Source organism: Arabidopsis lyrata, assembly GCF_000004255.2.
Source record: "Arabidopsis lyrata subsp. lyrata unplaced genomic scaffold ARALYscaffold_1, whole genome shotgun sequence".
Lineage (NCBI taxonomy): Eukaryota > Viridiplantae > Streptophyta > Magnoliopsida > Brassicales > Brassicaceae > Arabidopsis > Arabidopsis lyrata.
The window spans coordinates 28,235,237-28,251,518 of NW_003302555.1; the positions used below are offsets into that span (position 1 = coordinate 28,235,237).

Genomic DNA, 16,282 nt, shown 5'->3' on the forward strand with positions numbered 1-16,282 from the left:
ATTAGGAAGGTGAAGCTAGGAATTTATAGCCGTTGGATATGAGGATAGGTTTTTATAATCAATCCAACGGCTAATAACAGAAGAATTATCATAGAAAATCAAAATGGAAGATTAGAAGATAACACCAACAAAAAATATATATTTTTTTTAGTTTTTCGGTGATATAGTTGGAAGTAAATAAGGAAGTTATCAAAAATCAGAAATAAATATATTGGAGTATCTAGAGTTTTGACCAATTTCTAACATTTTTGTTGTTCTATTTATTACTATCAATATTCTAAAATAGCCTAGATATGCAGGGTCTGCCACAGATATCCAAGACACATGGGTATTGGGTTTCCAAAAATTTAAAGATTTTTTTGTACAATATTAGGCTTCAAAATAATTTGATATTGCATAAATAGGCCTCAGTTTTCCGAAATGTTTAGATTTTGTGTCAAATTTTAAATTCTATTTATTTTTATTGCAAAAACAGGCCTCATTTTTCTGATGTCTTAAGATTTGGTCTCAAGTTTTAACATTTATCGGTGAAATCCATAAAAAAAATTTGCTTTTGTATTGGACATCTGTTTCAACTGGGCCGGCACTGGCTATACGGCATATTACTATACTGTTTTTAAGTTATGTGTTTAACAAATACGGTAGGACTCAATACGGCCGCTTATACGGCGCTATACGGCCACTATACGGCTCAATACGACTCAATACAGCGCTATACGACTCAATACAGCCACTTATACGGTGCCGCTTATATAAATACGGTTCTCATTATGTTTTCATATTTTTGAGGGTTGAAATTTTAACGTGAAACTCCTTTTATTTTTTTTGACAATTGGTTTTTTTATAGAGCATTTTCACTCGGACATTTTAATATTTATGATATTATATATATTTGCAATATATATTATGTATTTTAGGACAGGCTGTTGTGTAAAATTCCCAAAAAAAGAATAAGATGTATTATGTTTAGTTTTTTTTTTTATCCATGAAATTTTGTTTTTAAATACATACTCTCAAACTTTGAAACCCTCGGATCGAAGACACGAAAGATGAGCTTCGATCCATTTCGTGCAAGCGGATTCACCGTGTTCTACAATGCACTCATCTCTTAGCTTTTTTGTATCAGGACAAGCACAGCATATCCTCTTCTTTGGTTTCGTCTCTGTGGCAGCCACATTTTTGCTTGGCTGGTCCAAGGAACACGCACTGTCTTGAGCTTGTGAACCACTCATCCTATCATATCATATTCTCAGAATGTTACGCTAAGAAAACTCAAAACCACATTCAACAATAACCAAAGAGCAATGAAACATTAGAAAAAGGTAAACACTGGTTAACATTTGATGCTTTAAAGGGTTGGGTAGATCAGTGCACGAATATAAACATGAAAAAATTGATCATTTGAATGCTCTCAAAGATAAATTGATATAAACAGTAGCCAATGATCAATTAGAAGAAACAAGAACATTGGTATACATACACAAATATAAACATGAAACACAAATCATATGAATGCTCTTCTAAGATTAATCGATACACAGGTATTTCGGTAGTTAAGCGAAAGAGTGATAATCCTTCCTTAAAAAGGTAGCTTCTTTTTGTTACCTCACATAATCCTTACCAGACACAGATAAACAATCAAATCTGAATGCTCTTCTAAGTGAAATTTACAAACTGTTATTTCATCCACAATGCGAAAGAGGAGAATGAATCCTTGTCTACTAAAGATATATCTTTCGAAATTACCAACACAACGAACGGCTTCTAGTTGATTTGTTGTCACCAGCCACCACAATATCGATAATCAAATAAGGTAAAACCCTGAACCCCAAATTACAAAATCTCATTCCCTAGTGAAATTAACACCATTGCATCAAATCAATACCAAACTAGAAGCTGATTTTGTAACATTCCAATCCTATTAAACCTCAAATCAGACAAACAGATAGTCAAAGAAAGAATCAACACAACAAAATTCAGGAAACAAAAAAAACTGATAAATTCACTCGCACAATCATATGATCCTCCGATTAGGGAAAAAATTAAAATTAAAAAAGCAAGAGACGAAAGAACTGACCTTTGATCGGCTTGAAACGGAGAGTCTTGAGAGAAACCAAAAAAAAAAAAAAAAAAAAAACGCTAAGAAGGAAGAAATGAGAAATGTAAAAGCTAACAACGTAAGAACACATTAAATTTAGGACAAATTTAAGTTATTGGGCCACTGATGGGCTTTTCACAATTGATTTAACCAAAATGATAAGAATCTGTGATTCTTCTTTTACAATAAGTTGATAGGATTTACCAAATATAGGATCTACTAGGCCTGGGCATTCGGATTTCGGTTCGGATTTATTCGGCTTCGGATAATTCGGATATGAGATTTTATTATCCGTTCGGATTTTATGACTATTCGGATCGGGTTCGGTTCGGATAGTATCGGATTCGGATCGGTTTTGGATCGGTTTTCGAGAAAAAAAAACTAAAAAATGTTCAATTTAGATATAACTAATATTTTTGGATATATAATTTTATTTTTGGTTTTCGGATATCCTTTCGGTTTTCGGTTCGGATCGGGTTCGGTTCGGATAATTTGGATAGGAGAATTCATTATCCGTTCGAGTTTTGTGACTATTCGGTTTGGATTCGGAGCCGGATTTTTCGGATCGGTTTCGGATCGGTTTTCGGATTTCGGATTTTATGCCCAGGCCTAGGATCTACATTACATAGGAAAAATGAATGAACAAAGACATCCAAAAAGTTGTCATTAATTGAGTCCGAGGCTGGTTTGCCACTAATTGGAGAAAATGAATCCGGCATGCCATTTTGTGATCTGAATGCCATTGTAAATGTGATATTCCCAAATTACCCTTAATGAAATAAGAGACGATTGGTACAACTAAGAGATAATAGTACAACTGGTACAATTAAAAGATAATATGAAAACTGATACAAATAGTATAACTGTGAGATAATTGGACAACTGGTACAAATGGTATTACTAAAAGATAATAGTACAATTGATACAATTGGTATAACTGACATATAAATAGGTACAACTGGTACAAATAGTTAGGTACAATGGTACAAATAGTTAGGTACAACCAGTGTTCAAGAAAGCGCTAGGCGCTAAGCGGGCGGTGATTCAGTGCCTAGCGCCTAGAACGCCTAATCGGGGCCTAGGCGATTTTTTAGGCGGTTTAGACGTTTATAACATAATACATTATAAATATGATATTATATATAAAAGTTATATAAAATATTAATATAAAACTAAAAATTATGAAATTATAAACAAAAACTAGATAAAATATTTATTTATATTTATATTAAACAATATATGAATATTTATAACTATATATATATATATATATAAATAAAACTCTAATTGAAATTGAAAAAATACATTAAACAAGATCTATGTAATTTTAGGCGGTCAAAGCGGTTATCTAGGCGTCGAATGAGAGCCTAGCGCCTAGTCGGGGCCTAGGCGACCGCCTAGACCGCTTTTTAGAACAGAGGGTACAACTGGTACAAATAAGTAGGTACAACTGAAACGAAGCAATTGTAATTCTAAACCCTAGCGCCGTCACACTTACTAATTCGCCTCTTCTTGCTTTCTTCATCGTCGTCGTCGCCGATTATCCGCCGTCAACCTTCTTTGTCGAAGTTTGTGAACCGTTTTTCTCACCAATCGATTGCGCACTTCAAAGGACGAAAGCACAGGGAGATATCCATGGAGAAGAAACATGAAGAGAGATCCATGATTAGTGAATCTAAGAAATCCATGGAGAAGAAACATGAAGAAAGATTCAATCTATGAAGAAACGCAAAGAGAGATCTATGGAGAAGATAGATCTAAAGTTTCATTGATGATGATGATGATAGAGAAGAAGAGATATAAAGTGAAAGATCCAAAAAAAAAATCTAGAAAAAATGAAAGAAGAAGAAGAAGAAGAAGAAGCGTGAAAGAAGAAGAGGAGTGAAAAAAGAAGAAGCGTGAAAGAAGAAGAGGAGTGAGTGGCAGGGATACGTAATTATCAAATTAGGGTAAGGGTTTTTGGTCCTTTTGTATTTATTTGATTTAAATTCTTTTATTTTTATTATTCTAAAAAATTGGGTGGCTTTCTAGCCTTTTTGTTCCCACATAGTGGCATTCTAGGCATTGTTTCTCATTAATTTCAGACTTATATGATTTGTTTGATCTGTTCATGTCTGAATCTAAAGCTTTTCACTTTTCCTCTTTTATCAAACTTGAAAATCAAAGACTATATAATATATCAAATATGGTTTTTCCTTAGCCCACAAGTTTGTTAAACAAGAAAAAAAAAGATCAAAAACATCATCAATCATACTTCTCTCTCCAAGAATAAACAAGAAAGAAAACCCAAGAAATAGCCAAAGCAATGTCTCCAAGAGCTTGTTTAGGCCATTCATAAGCAAGATCTTCAATTTTCCACTCGAACAGAACCCTCCACATAGCCATTAACACATATAGAATCACAGAACCACCAGCGAAGAAGCTATGAAACTCTCTGTCTTTCACAAAGGACACCATGAACAGTACCAAACCAATTGCAAAGAGAAGCAAACCAGAGAATGACTGAGAAATCTGTATGAGTAGTTCATCGTGTGGCGTTGATCCTTTTAGTTTGCTAGCAATCTCACTTCCTGGTCCAAAGATTGAAGCTTTCTCTGTGTAGAACATCATTAGGGTTCCACTAGTAAGCGCGATTATCGAATGGAGTATACAGATTACTCGAAACGAAGATGGATTCATCGAAAATGATGTAGTCATGAATGAAAATAAAGGAAGAGACTTTGTTATTTATCTGAGCTTTTCTCACAAACCCATTTGCATATATAAAGATCGAAAAAAGAGCAGATTTTGTAACCAAACTTTAAAGAGAAGATTAAAAAGGGAAGTTTTGGATCACGGGTTTATTGTGGAAATAGAAAGATTGGAGATTTTACTAGTTTGGGAACGCAATGAAGAAGCCATGGAGGAAAGGTATGGACTTGGCTTTTGGGAAGAGAGAATTGATCTGTTTTAGGGATTTGGACTTTGATAGATTCCATGGTTTTTGATTTCTTTAATACTACATATGAAAATTTGTAAGGTTTTTGGTTTAATGTGGGTCACTTCTTTCTTTGGACAAATTTCATTATTTTCTTCTAGAAAAGCTAGACAATTTCAATCCCCACGTCCCAACTAATTTATATTAATTATGACTAATAAGAAATTAATTTTCTTAACATATTATTCTTTTTTTTTTATGAAATTTGAGGTGGAGAAATAATTGAAAGATTCTAGGCAAAAATACAAAAGTGTTATAAATCACATATTGGATGGACTCCATAACCGTGGGCCTAATCCATATCCTAGAAGGCCCATGTCCATGTTCTTGAAGATTCTCCTTATGACGGCCTATATTGTACTTAGTGGGCTTTTGGGCTTTAGGGTTTACTAGCCCAATGGGGATTTGTCTCCCCTCATCATGTATATATATGTATCGACACCTCATTCATTAATAGATAGAACAACAAGTTTTATAACACGTTATCAGCACGAGTTTGCTCTTAACAACCCTAATCCTAAAAATCGCGGTACTGTTCACGCCGACACTGTTCATCGCGGTACTGTTCATCGCCGTACTGTTCATCGTGACACTGTTCATCGTGGTACTGTTTGCGGTTCGTTGCAGCAGCGTGAGTTACCGAGGTCTTTAGCTCCCGGTTCTAGTCCATACAACCCCACAAGGTGAAAGGTAACATCAAAACCCTAAAGCTAAAGAACCAACAATTGAACTTGAAAGTTAAGCAAAGAGAAACCCTAAAACGAATGATGATTGATTAAGTGATTGTTTTGCTTGTATGATTCGATTGCTTGCTTGATCCGATTGCTTGTTTGCTCGATTGTTTGACTCGTTTAGGTTGCTAGAAAAAGTTGATTATCGCTTAAGCTAAACTCGCCTAAGTTGCTAGAGAAGTTTTAATTATCTAAACCTAAAAATCGCAAATCGAAAATACCTAAACTAAGACCGAAACTTTAAAAGCCTAAAACCCTAAAACTAAACAGAACTAATCCGAAAATTCCATAAGTATAAATCGGCTTGCTTGAGGTTGTTTAGGTTGTTAGATTGATTGTTTCTTGATTACATGCATAAGTTGTTAGAAACCCTAAAAACTAAAAATCGCATGAACCCTAGAAAAACTTAGAAAAGATAATCCTAAAAGAAAATATTAAAATCCTAAAATCTTTGGGATAATAGGAAATCTTAAAACCCTAAAACCTAAAACCCTAAAATCTTAAAATAAAATAGAAAATCTTAAAACCCTAAATCTTAGGGATAATAGGAAATCTTAACAACCCTAAATCCTAAGTAAAAATAGGAAATCTTAAAACCCTAAATCTTAGGGATAATAGGAAATCTTAACAACCCTAAATCCTAAATAAAATAGGGAATCTTAAAATCCTAAATAAAATAGGAAACTTTAAAATCCTAATAGAAAGCATGAAAACCTAAATAAAATCCTAAATCCTATTGTACTCTAAATCCTAATTAAATTAGGAAATTCATAAATCCTATTCAAGATAGGAAAACTTTAAGAAATAAAAAATTTCCAAATCCTAATTAAAATAGGAAATCTTAAAATCTAAAATCATAAGTGAAATAGGAAAATTAATCCTAAAGTAAAGAGGAAAGTAAATCCTAAAAGGAAAAGGAAAAGTTAATCCTAATCAAAAGAGGAAATCTAATCCTAAGCAAAAGAGGAAAGTCAAATCCCTAAGTAAATCGATTCATGGTTCGGTCTCAAATACCGCATGACACTAACGATTACATGATTTTGACTCAAAACTTTTCCTTGTAGATGTTGAATTACAACTTGTACTTTACTGCCCTAAATCTCTTAGGAGATAATTATTTTAAAATGGGCAATGGATACTAAGATTATCCTAAAGTCAAAAGGACTTGGTGAATGTATCTAATAAGGCAAGAATGCCAAGAGAGAAAAATAGATACAAGGCAATATTAGCCACCATCTTATTGAGAGTCTCATAATCCAGGACTATAAGTCCGTGGATGAGTCTATTGCTAGATGAGCAAAATAATGACTTACAGATAAAAACAGTGAATTACGACCTCATAGATTAACCCCATTACCTAATGCCAATAAGGCCGCATAGGATAAGAAAGAATCCAAAGAATCTAACCACGTCTAAAGTGATAGACCACACGGCCGTGACCGTGGTGGATGGAAAGGACGTGGTTGTGGCCACTATAACTCATCCGGCCGTGGGAACCACTATAACCGTGGATGTAGACCCAATTCCGGCCGTGGTCGAGGGCGAGGACGATGTGGTATTTCCAAACCACAACACTCGACCAAATGAGTATGCCATAGATGTGGTATTGAAAGGACGTGGTTGTGGCCACTATAACTCATCCGGCCGTGGGAACCACTTTAACCGTGGATGTAGACCCAATTCCGGCCATGGTCGAGGGCGAGGACGATGTGGTATTTCCAAACCACAACACTCGACCAAATGAGTATGCCATAGATATGGAATGGGAAACCATTGGGCTAAGATATGTAGGACTTCCAAACATCGTTGTGACCTCTATCAAGAGAGTGTAAAAGGGAAGAATCCTAAAGCCCATTTGGTATATAAAGATGGTGAACATGATCAAGATGATCTAATAGAGTATGAAACTTCTGATTGCATAAAAGAATCAAGTTGATAAATCTTACTTCGACATCAAAACCTCTATGTTTTTCTTTGCATTTTATGTGTTCATTGATTGTTATTTGCTTGAATTTATTTTATATTATTTTATGTTTAGAACATGATTCTTGTCCATATAAGAAATGGCCGAGGACAAGAACATAATTGTGGTGGATAGTGGATCGAGCCACACAATTTTAAAAAGACAAAAGATACTTTATAAATCTAACATTGAAAATGCCAATATTAGCACCATAGCGGGTATAGCTAGTCTTATTGAGGGCCACGGTCAAGCCAATATACTTTTATCAAAGGGCATGCATCTTGAAATAAGCGATGCCCTATATTCACCCAGCTCGAAGAAGAGCTTGTCAAGTTTCAAAAATATAAGATTGAATGGTTTCCATATTGAAACAAAGGGTGAAGGGAACAAAGAATTCCTAAATATAATTGAGATCACCCAAGGACATAAGAATGTCCTAGAGACTATACCCGCATTATCTACTGGTCTCTACTATGCTAAAATCGATATGATCGAAGCTAATATGGCAATGAACAAAGAGTTCGTCGAGAAATTCACTTTATGGCATGACCGGCTTGGCCATCCGGGTCAAAATATGATGCGTAAATTAATGACTAATTCAAAGGGGCACACCCTAAAAGAAAAAGAGTTATCCCTAAGAATCTCACGTGTGAAGCATGTTCACAAGGGAAACTTATTATAAGGCCATCACCGGCTAAGGTAAATAAAGAGACTTTAAATTTTCTGGAAAGGATACAAGGGGATATATGTGGACCAATACACCCATCATGTGGGACGTTTAGATACTTTATGGTTCTCATTGACGCGTCGACAAGATGGTCGCATGTTTGTCTCCTATCTACTAGAAACCAAGCGTTTGCTAGGTTATTGGCCCAGATAATAAGACTGCGAGCCCATTTTCCAGATTTTCCGCTTAAGACTATACGTCTAGACAATGCCGGTGAATTCACGTCCCAAGCATTTAATGACTACTGTATGTCCATGGGGGTAAGTGTGGAACATCCCGTAGCACATGTACATACACAGAATGGATTAGCGGAATCCTTCATTAAACGAATTCAATTGATAGCTCGACCATTACTCATGAGGTCAAAGCTTCCAGTAGCCGCTTGGGGACACGCTGTTTTACATGCATCAGAACTTATACGCATAAGGCCATCTAGTGAACATAGATATTCACCATCCCAATTACTCATGGGTCATGAGCCAGACATATCCCATCTAAAGACTTTCGGGTGTGCCGTATATGTACCGATTGCTCCACCACATAGGACAAAGATGGGACCTCAAAGGAGGATGGGAATATATGTTGGATTTTATTCTCCCACCATTATTAAGTATCTAGAGCCAACTACGGGTGATCTATTTAAGGCTAGATACGCGGATTGTCATTTTAATGAATCCGAATTTCCTACTATAGGTGGAGAGACGAACAAGCTGGGTAAAGCAATAAAAGAAATATAATGGAATCAAACATCCTTAAATTGGCAAGATCCTCGGACTCTGGCATGAGAATCAGAGGTCCATAAGATTATACATTTGAAAAGCTAGCTAATCAATTGCCAGATTCCTTTGCTGACCCAAAGAAAGTTACAAAAACGTACATACCAGCTTGTAATGCACCAGTACGTATTGATATCCAAAAGGGAATCAATGAAATTGCTACAGAGTCTAACACACGTAAGAAACGTGGTAGACCAATAGGTTCCAAAGATAAAAATCCTCAAAAATCAAAGAAAGGTGTAGTAGGAAACGAGGTTAAGGAAACCATAGACATGGCCGCGGCAGACCCTAAGGAACCGAATAGAGAGATTTGGGACGCCAATCCTCATGGTCCTGAAGGGATAGATGATAATGAGAAATCAATAAATTATATCATGTCTGGAATAAAATGGAACCGCAAAGATGTCGACATCGATGAAATATTTGCATATAAGGTAGCAATTGAAATAAATGAGGATCATGAACCCACGTCTATATTAGAGTGCACTCAAAGATCAGATTGGCTAAAATGGAAAGAAGCCATAAACGTGGAATTAAGTTCATTAAAGAGAAGAGATGTGTTTGGTCCGACATTAAGGACACCATCTGAGATAAAACCAGTAGGACACAAATGGGTCTTTGTAAGGAAGAGAAATGAGAATAATGAAATCGTGAGACATAAGGCACGGCTTGTAGCACAAGGATTCTCACAAAGACCGGGGATAGATTATGAAGAAACATACTCCCCTGTGGTGGATCCTAAGACATTTAAATTTTGCTAAGTCTGGCTATATAAAGAAAAAGACTTGATTTGCGGCTAATGGATATAATGCCTGCATATTTATATAAGTCCACTGGATGATATATATGAGATTACCAGAGGGTATTAAGCTCAAAGATAAAGATAAGAAAGGGTCTCGAGACCAATACTGCATAAGGCTGAACAAATCGCTTTATGGACTGAAACAAAGTGGACGCATGTGGTACAAATAGATTAAGCGAGTACCTAGTCAGAGAAGGTTATAAGAATGATCCCATCAGTCCATGTATCTTCATAAAGAAATTTGCAAACAAAGGGTTTGTGATAATAGCAGTATATGTGGATGATTTAAACATCCTTGAAACCTCTGGGGAAATCGCCCAAACAGTCAAATATCTAAAGAAAGAATTCGAGATGAAAGACCTAGGCAAGACAAAATTCTGTTTGGGATTGCAACTTGAGTACGTGAATAATGGAATCCTTGTGCATCAAAAGGCATATACTGAAAAAGTACTTAAGAGATTCAATATTGTTGGTGTCGGATCCCCCACCAGAAGTCCGAGACCAACCAAAGATTGCCACGTAGTCAAGATAATGGCCCATAAAGGATGAAGCCCATTGGACCCATGAGCCGAAGGAACGGTCGAAGTGGTTGTCACCACTTCGAGAATCCGAAGTGACTGCACTGTGACATGAGTTCGGTGTAGAAGACACGGGTAAGTCGGTTCAAGGACACTTGGGCCGAAAAGGCGAGGCCCACGAAGATCAGAGTCAACTCAAATTCAAACGTTGAGCATTAAAGTCAAAGAATCAAAACGGACGCATTTAAGAAGGAATAATTGTACTTAATTACTCATTTTAATGCCGTTTCTCTATGTATAAATATAAAGGCCAATGGCCATGTAAAAGGGAGCGATCTCTAAAGCAAGAAATACGATAGCAATTTTTGTAGCAATTCATAAGCCTTTTACTTTCTTATTTTTGTCCCTCGAGAATAATCTTTCCTACTAATAAAAATACTTGAGTGTGTGAATCCGACATCCACATTTTGGCGCCGTCTGTGGGGACAGAAGGTTCTTGAGTGGTCAGATTTTTTCTTTATTACACTTCCGAGATAAGCAACAATGTCCGGAGGAGACGCCGTTGAGACATCATTGGCCGAAACCCTCAAAGCTATGCAGCAAACCATGTCGGACATATCAAAAAAGTTCTCGGATGTGGAAAAGGCCGTCGATACGTTGCAAACATCCCAGGTATCTCTTAGTCAAAACGTCAATACTATACAAACTCGTGTTCGCTCTTTAAGTGCAGGAAACCTTGTGGGAATCCAAAGAGGGATATTCAACTCGCCAAGTTCCGCTGCACGAAATGAAACCAGCGGACAAACAACTCCCGGTGCTACTAATAATGTAGCTCAGACGTTGGAAGAAGAGACACAGCTCGGAGATGAAGAACAACTTGCAGCTCAATACGAGCAGGAGAACCTCGACCAGTTCGAGACCATGAGGAAGGTTAGCCAGGAATTAAAAAAAATGAAATCAAAATTTCATCAAGCTACAAGTTCGGAGCCAGACATCAATCGAGTCATTGAAGAAGCTAGGCGAACACCTTTCATCTCGCGAATTGCAAGTTTGAGGATCAAAGATTCCCGGAAACTCAAGTTGGACCCTTACAGCGGATTGGAGGACCCAAAAAGCTATCTCGCAGCTTTTCTGATCGCTGCTGGAAGAGTCGAATTGGATGAAGCTGATGAAGACGCAGGTTACTGCAAGCTCTTTTCGGAAAATCTATGTGGCCAAGCTCTAATGTGGTTCACCCAATTAGAGCCGGGTTCGATCAGCAATTTCGACGAACTATCAGCCGTATTCTTAAAGCAATATTCCATCCTTATGGATAAAAGCGTTTCGGATGCCGATCTTTGGAACTTATCGCAAGGGTCAAGTGAGTCACTTCGAGTTTTCATCACCAAGTTCAAAGGAGTGCTGTCAAAGCTCCCAAGAATCTCACAGCAATCAGCTTTATCTGCCCTACGAAAAGGATTGCGACATGATTCAAGGTTTAAAGAAGACTTAATACTTCATAAGCCAGACACAATTCAAGATGCACTCTTCCGTGCAAACAATTGGATGGAAGTAGAGGACGAGAAAGAAAAATTTGCCAAAAGAAATAAGCAAGAAAAGCCGGCAATCACCGTCCCTACCAAGAAGTTCGAGCCTAGGGAGAGCAAAGGACCAAGAAAATTCGGGTCGCAACCCTTCAACAGTACTGTCGGAAAGCAATTCCAAGGAAAAGGAAGGTCAAACACTTGGGTCCGCGATGAAAGTTTATATTGCGATATTCATAAAGTAACCGGACATTTAACCAAGGATTGTAGTGTCCTTAAAAGGCACCTTGCGGAGCTTTGGGCCAGTGGAGATCTTTCCAAATTCGATATAAAAGATTTTGTGAAGGAATACCACGAAGCAAAGGAAAACTCCAAAGATCAAGATTCCAAAAGACCAAGGTTATCCAACGAGGAAGAACCAAGGAGTTCGAAGGGTAAGATCAATGTGATTCTAGGAGGCTCCAAATTTTGTCAAGATTCGATAAGTTCCATCAAAAAACATAGACGAAATGTCTTACTCAAAGCAAGCTTGAGCGAAGAAGTTGATTTTCAAGGTGCCTCAATATCATTTAACGAAGAAGAAACGCGGCATCTCGAAAGACCGCATGATGATGCTCTAGTCATTACCCTTGATGTTGCTAACTTCGAAGTATCAAGGATCCTTATCGATACAGGCAGTTCGGTCGACTTGATCTTTTTAAGTACTCTAGAAAGAATGGGAATCAGCCGGGGAGATATAGTAGGACCCCCATCTCCATTAGTTGCGTTCACAGGCGAGTCAGCCATGTCTCTCGGAACAATCAAGCTACCGGTCCTTGCCAAGAAGGTATCGAAGATCGTGGACTTCGTTGCCTTCGATAAGCCCGCAGCTTACAACATCATCCTCGGGACTCCCTGGATTTATCGAATGAAAGCAGTCCCCTCTACATACCATCAATGTATCAAATTTCCAACATCAAATGGGGTGGAAATAATTCGGGGAGATCAAGAAGCTTCACGGACGTGTTACTTAGCTAGCCACCGTTTGAAGATCCAATAGCAATTAACAAAGCCCGCAAAAGAAGGACTAAGGCAAAAATTTCCTAGTGGGCAGGAAAAAGAGGATGTAGTAGTCGAAGTGGTATTGGAAGAAGACAAACCAGATCGGAAAGTCCGAATTGGAGCAACTTTGACTGGCCAAATAAAAGAAGCTTTGGTCAAACTTTTAAGGAGAAACAAAACATCGTTTGCATGGTCAGCAACAGACATGCCTGGTATAGATCCAAATATAATTTGTCACGAGCTAAACGTGGATCCGAGCTTCAAGCCGGTGAAACAGAAAAGAAGAAAGCTCGGAGTGGAGCGAGCCAAAATAGTAAATGACGAAGTGGATAAACTTTTGAAGATAGGGTCCATAAGAGAAGTGCAATACCCGGAATGGGTAGCAAACACTGTCGTTGTCAAAAAGAAGAATGGGAAAGATAGGGTTTGCATCGATTTCACAGACCTAAATAAAGCATGTCCCAAAGATAGTTTCCCGCTCCCACATATAGATCGACTTGTAGAGTCCACCGCTGGGAACGAGCTGTTAACATTCATGGACGCCTTCTCGGGTTATAATCAAATAATGATGAACCCCGAAGATCAAGAAAAGACGTCATTTATCACAGATAGAGGTATCTATTGTTATAAGGTAATGCCTTTTGGTTTGAAAAATGCAGGAGCAACTTATCAACGGTTGGTTAACAAGATGTTCCATAATCATCTCGGGAAAACAATGGAAGTCTACATAGATGATATGTTGGTTAAATCGTTAAAGAAAGAGGATCACGTTAAGCATTTAGAGGAATGTTTTGATATTCTCAATAAATATCAAATGAAGCTGAACCCGGCGAAGTGCACATTTGGAGTCCCATCCGGAGAATTTCTTGGTTATATCGTGACAGAAAGAGGGATTGAAGCCAATCCAAATCAAATTAACGCCTTTCTAAACATGCCCTCTCCAAGAAACTTCAAAGAAGTACAACGGTTGACTGGGAGGATTGCGGCTCTGAATCGTTTTATCTCGAGATCAACAGATAAGTCGTTGCCTTTCTACCAAATTCTAAAAGGGAACAAAGGATTCCTTTGGGATGAGAAGTGTGAAGAAGCTTTTGGGCAGCTTATGGCATACTTAACCACTCCACCTATATTGTCCAAACCGGAAGTGGATGAAAAACTTTATTTGTACGTATCGGTTTCAAACCACGCGGTTAGTGGAGTCTTGGTTCGGGAAGACCGTGGGGAGCAGAAACCAATTTACTACGTGAGCAAGTCAATGACGGATCCGGAAACCAGATACACGATGATGGAAAAACTTGCACTCGCGGTGGTAACTTCGGCTCGGAAGCTGCGCCCATATTTTCAATCCCATCCGGTTGAAGTATTAACCAACCAACCACTCCGAACAATACTTCATAGTCCAAGTCAGTCCGGACGTTTGGCGAAATGGGCGGTGGAGTTAAGCGAGTACGATATAGAATTCAAAAGCCGGATCAGTATGAAAGCTCAGGTTCTAGCAGATTTCTTAACCGAGCTACCAATACCTGGAACGATAGAGCATTCGGAGAACCAAACTTGGAAATTACACGTAGATGGGTCTTCAACAAAGCAAGGATCCGGAGTGGGAATCAAGTTGGAATCTCCAACATCATAAATTCTAGAACAATCATTCCGGTTGTTATTCAATGCCTCCAACAACGAGGCAGAGTACGAAGCCCTGATTGCCGGACTTCGATTAGCACAAGGAGTTGGAGCTAAGGAAATATTGGCTTATTGCGATTCGCAATTAGTAGTTAACCAGTTTAATGGAGACTATGAAGCCAAAGACTCAAGAATGGAAGCGTACCTCGAAGTGGTGAAGGATTTATCTAAAAATTTCTCGAAATTCGAATTAATCCGCATACCTCGGGGAGAGAATACAATTGCGGATGCACTTGCCGCATTGGCGTCAACATCAGATCCTGAGTTAAAGAGAGTTATTCCAGTGGAATGTATTTCGGAGCGAAGCATTCAAGATAGCAAAGAAACCCTCGTCGTTACAAGGTCTCGAGCAGCGGCACGCGACCGTGGCGAACCAGATATCAAACCGCCACCCAACAAACGAAGGAAGTCAAAGGAATCGAATACATCTAACAAGGAACCCGTTGTCTTAGCTGAAGAGGTGATTCCAGAAACAATGTTAGAAACCGAGCCGTTAATCGAGGAGGATGTTCTTGAACCAAACGAACATCCCGAGCCAGAGCCACGAGTATTTCACAAGTTTGACCAAATTCCGGCTAAAGACTGGGGGGCTGACTGGAGGGAGCCAATAAAGCACTACATTATGACAGGCGAGCTCCCAAAGAATAAGTGGCAAGCCAGAAAAATGAGAATCGTTAGCGCGAAATTTTATCTGTCAAAAGACACATTGTATAGACGAGGTGTCAGTGACCCTTACCTATTATGCATTTTTGGGCCCGCAGTCGAAATCGTTATGAGCGAAGTGCATGAAGGATTATGTGGGAGTCATTCATCAGGAAGGGCTATGGCTTTTAAAGTTAAAAGAATGGGATATTATTGGCCCACTATGATTACAGATTGTGTTAAGTTCGCCCAAAGATGCAAGCGCTGCCAACTCCATGCACCATTGATCCATCAACCGTCGGAATTATTCTCCTCCATTTCCGCCCCATACCCGTTTATGAGGTGGTCAATGGACATCATTGGACCATTGCACAAATCAACTCGAGGTGTACAATACCTTTTAGTCCTTACGGACTACTTTTCGAAATGGATTGAAGCTGAGGCGTATGTTGGTATCAAGGATTCGGCGGTGAAGACCTTTATTTGGAAAAACATTATATGTCGACATGGAGTCCCATACGAAATAGTCACTGATAATGGACCACAATTCATTTCACACGAGTTTGATGCCTTTTGTGCGGACTGGGGAATCAAAGTTAGTTATTCTACTCCACGATATCCGCAAGGAAACGGTCAAGCTGAAGCCACGAACAAGACAATATTAAGCAATCTCAAGAAACGCTTAAGTCATCTAAAGGGAGGATGGTATGAAGAACTCCAACCCGTCCTGTGGGCCTATCGTACAACCCCTAGGCGACCTACAGGAGAAACTCCATTCTCTTTGGTTTATGGCATGGAGGCGGT

At 38.4% G+C, this 16,282-nt stretch overlaps 2 protein-coding genes across 2 annotated transcripts; both read right to left on the reverse strand.

The window, feature by feature from the left end:
• Positions 1–938: 938 nt before the first annotated feature.
• On the reverse strand, positions 939–2,164 carry LOC9330482 (cytochrome c oxidase copper chaperone 2). Its single transcript, XM_002894375.2, has 2 exons — positions 2,078–2,164; positions 939–1,233 (listed from the first exon to the last, which is right to left on the reverse strand). The coding sequence occupies exon 2, from the start codon at positions 1,230–1,232 to the stop codon at positions 1,014–1,016; it is 219 nt and encodes a 72-aa protein (XP_002894421.1). The 5' UTR covers position 1,233; positions 2,078–2,164; the 3' UTR covers positions 939–1,013.
• Positions 2,165–4,247: 2,083 nt separating this feature from the next.
• On the reverse strand, positions 4,248–5,156 carry LOC9330483. The gene has a single exon (XM_002894376.2). The coding sequence runs from the start codon at positions 4,793–4,795 to the stop codon at positions 4,343–4,345; it is 453 nt and encodes a 150-aa protein (XP_002894422.1). The 5' UTR covers positions 4,796–5,156; the 3' UTR covers positions 4,248–4,342.
• Positions 5,157–16,282: the final 11,126 nt, after the last annotated feature.

Excerpts from the sequence above, each read along its gene's own strand:
- LOC9330482 (XM_002894375.2), bottom strand. The coding sequence starts at position 1,232 with ATGAGTGGTTCACAAGCTCAAGACAGTGCGTGTTCCTTGGACCAGCCA.
- LOC9330483 (XM_002894376.2), bottom strand. The coding sequence starts at position 4,795 with ATGACTACATCATTTTCGATGAATCCATCTTCGTTTCGAGTAATCTGT.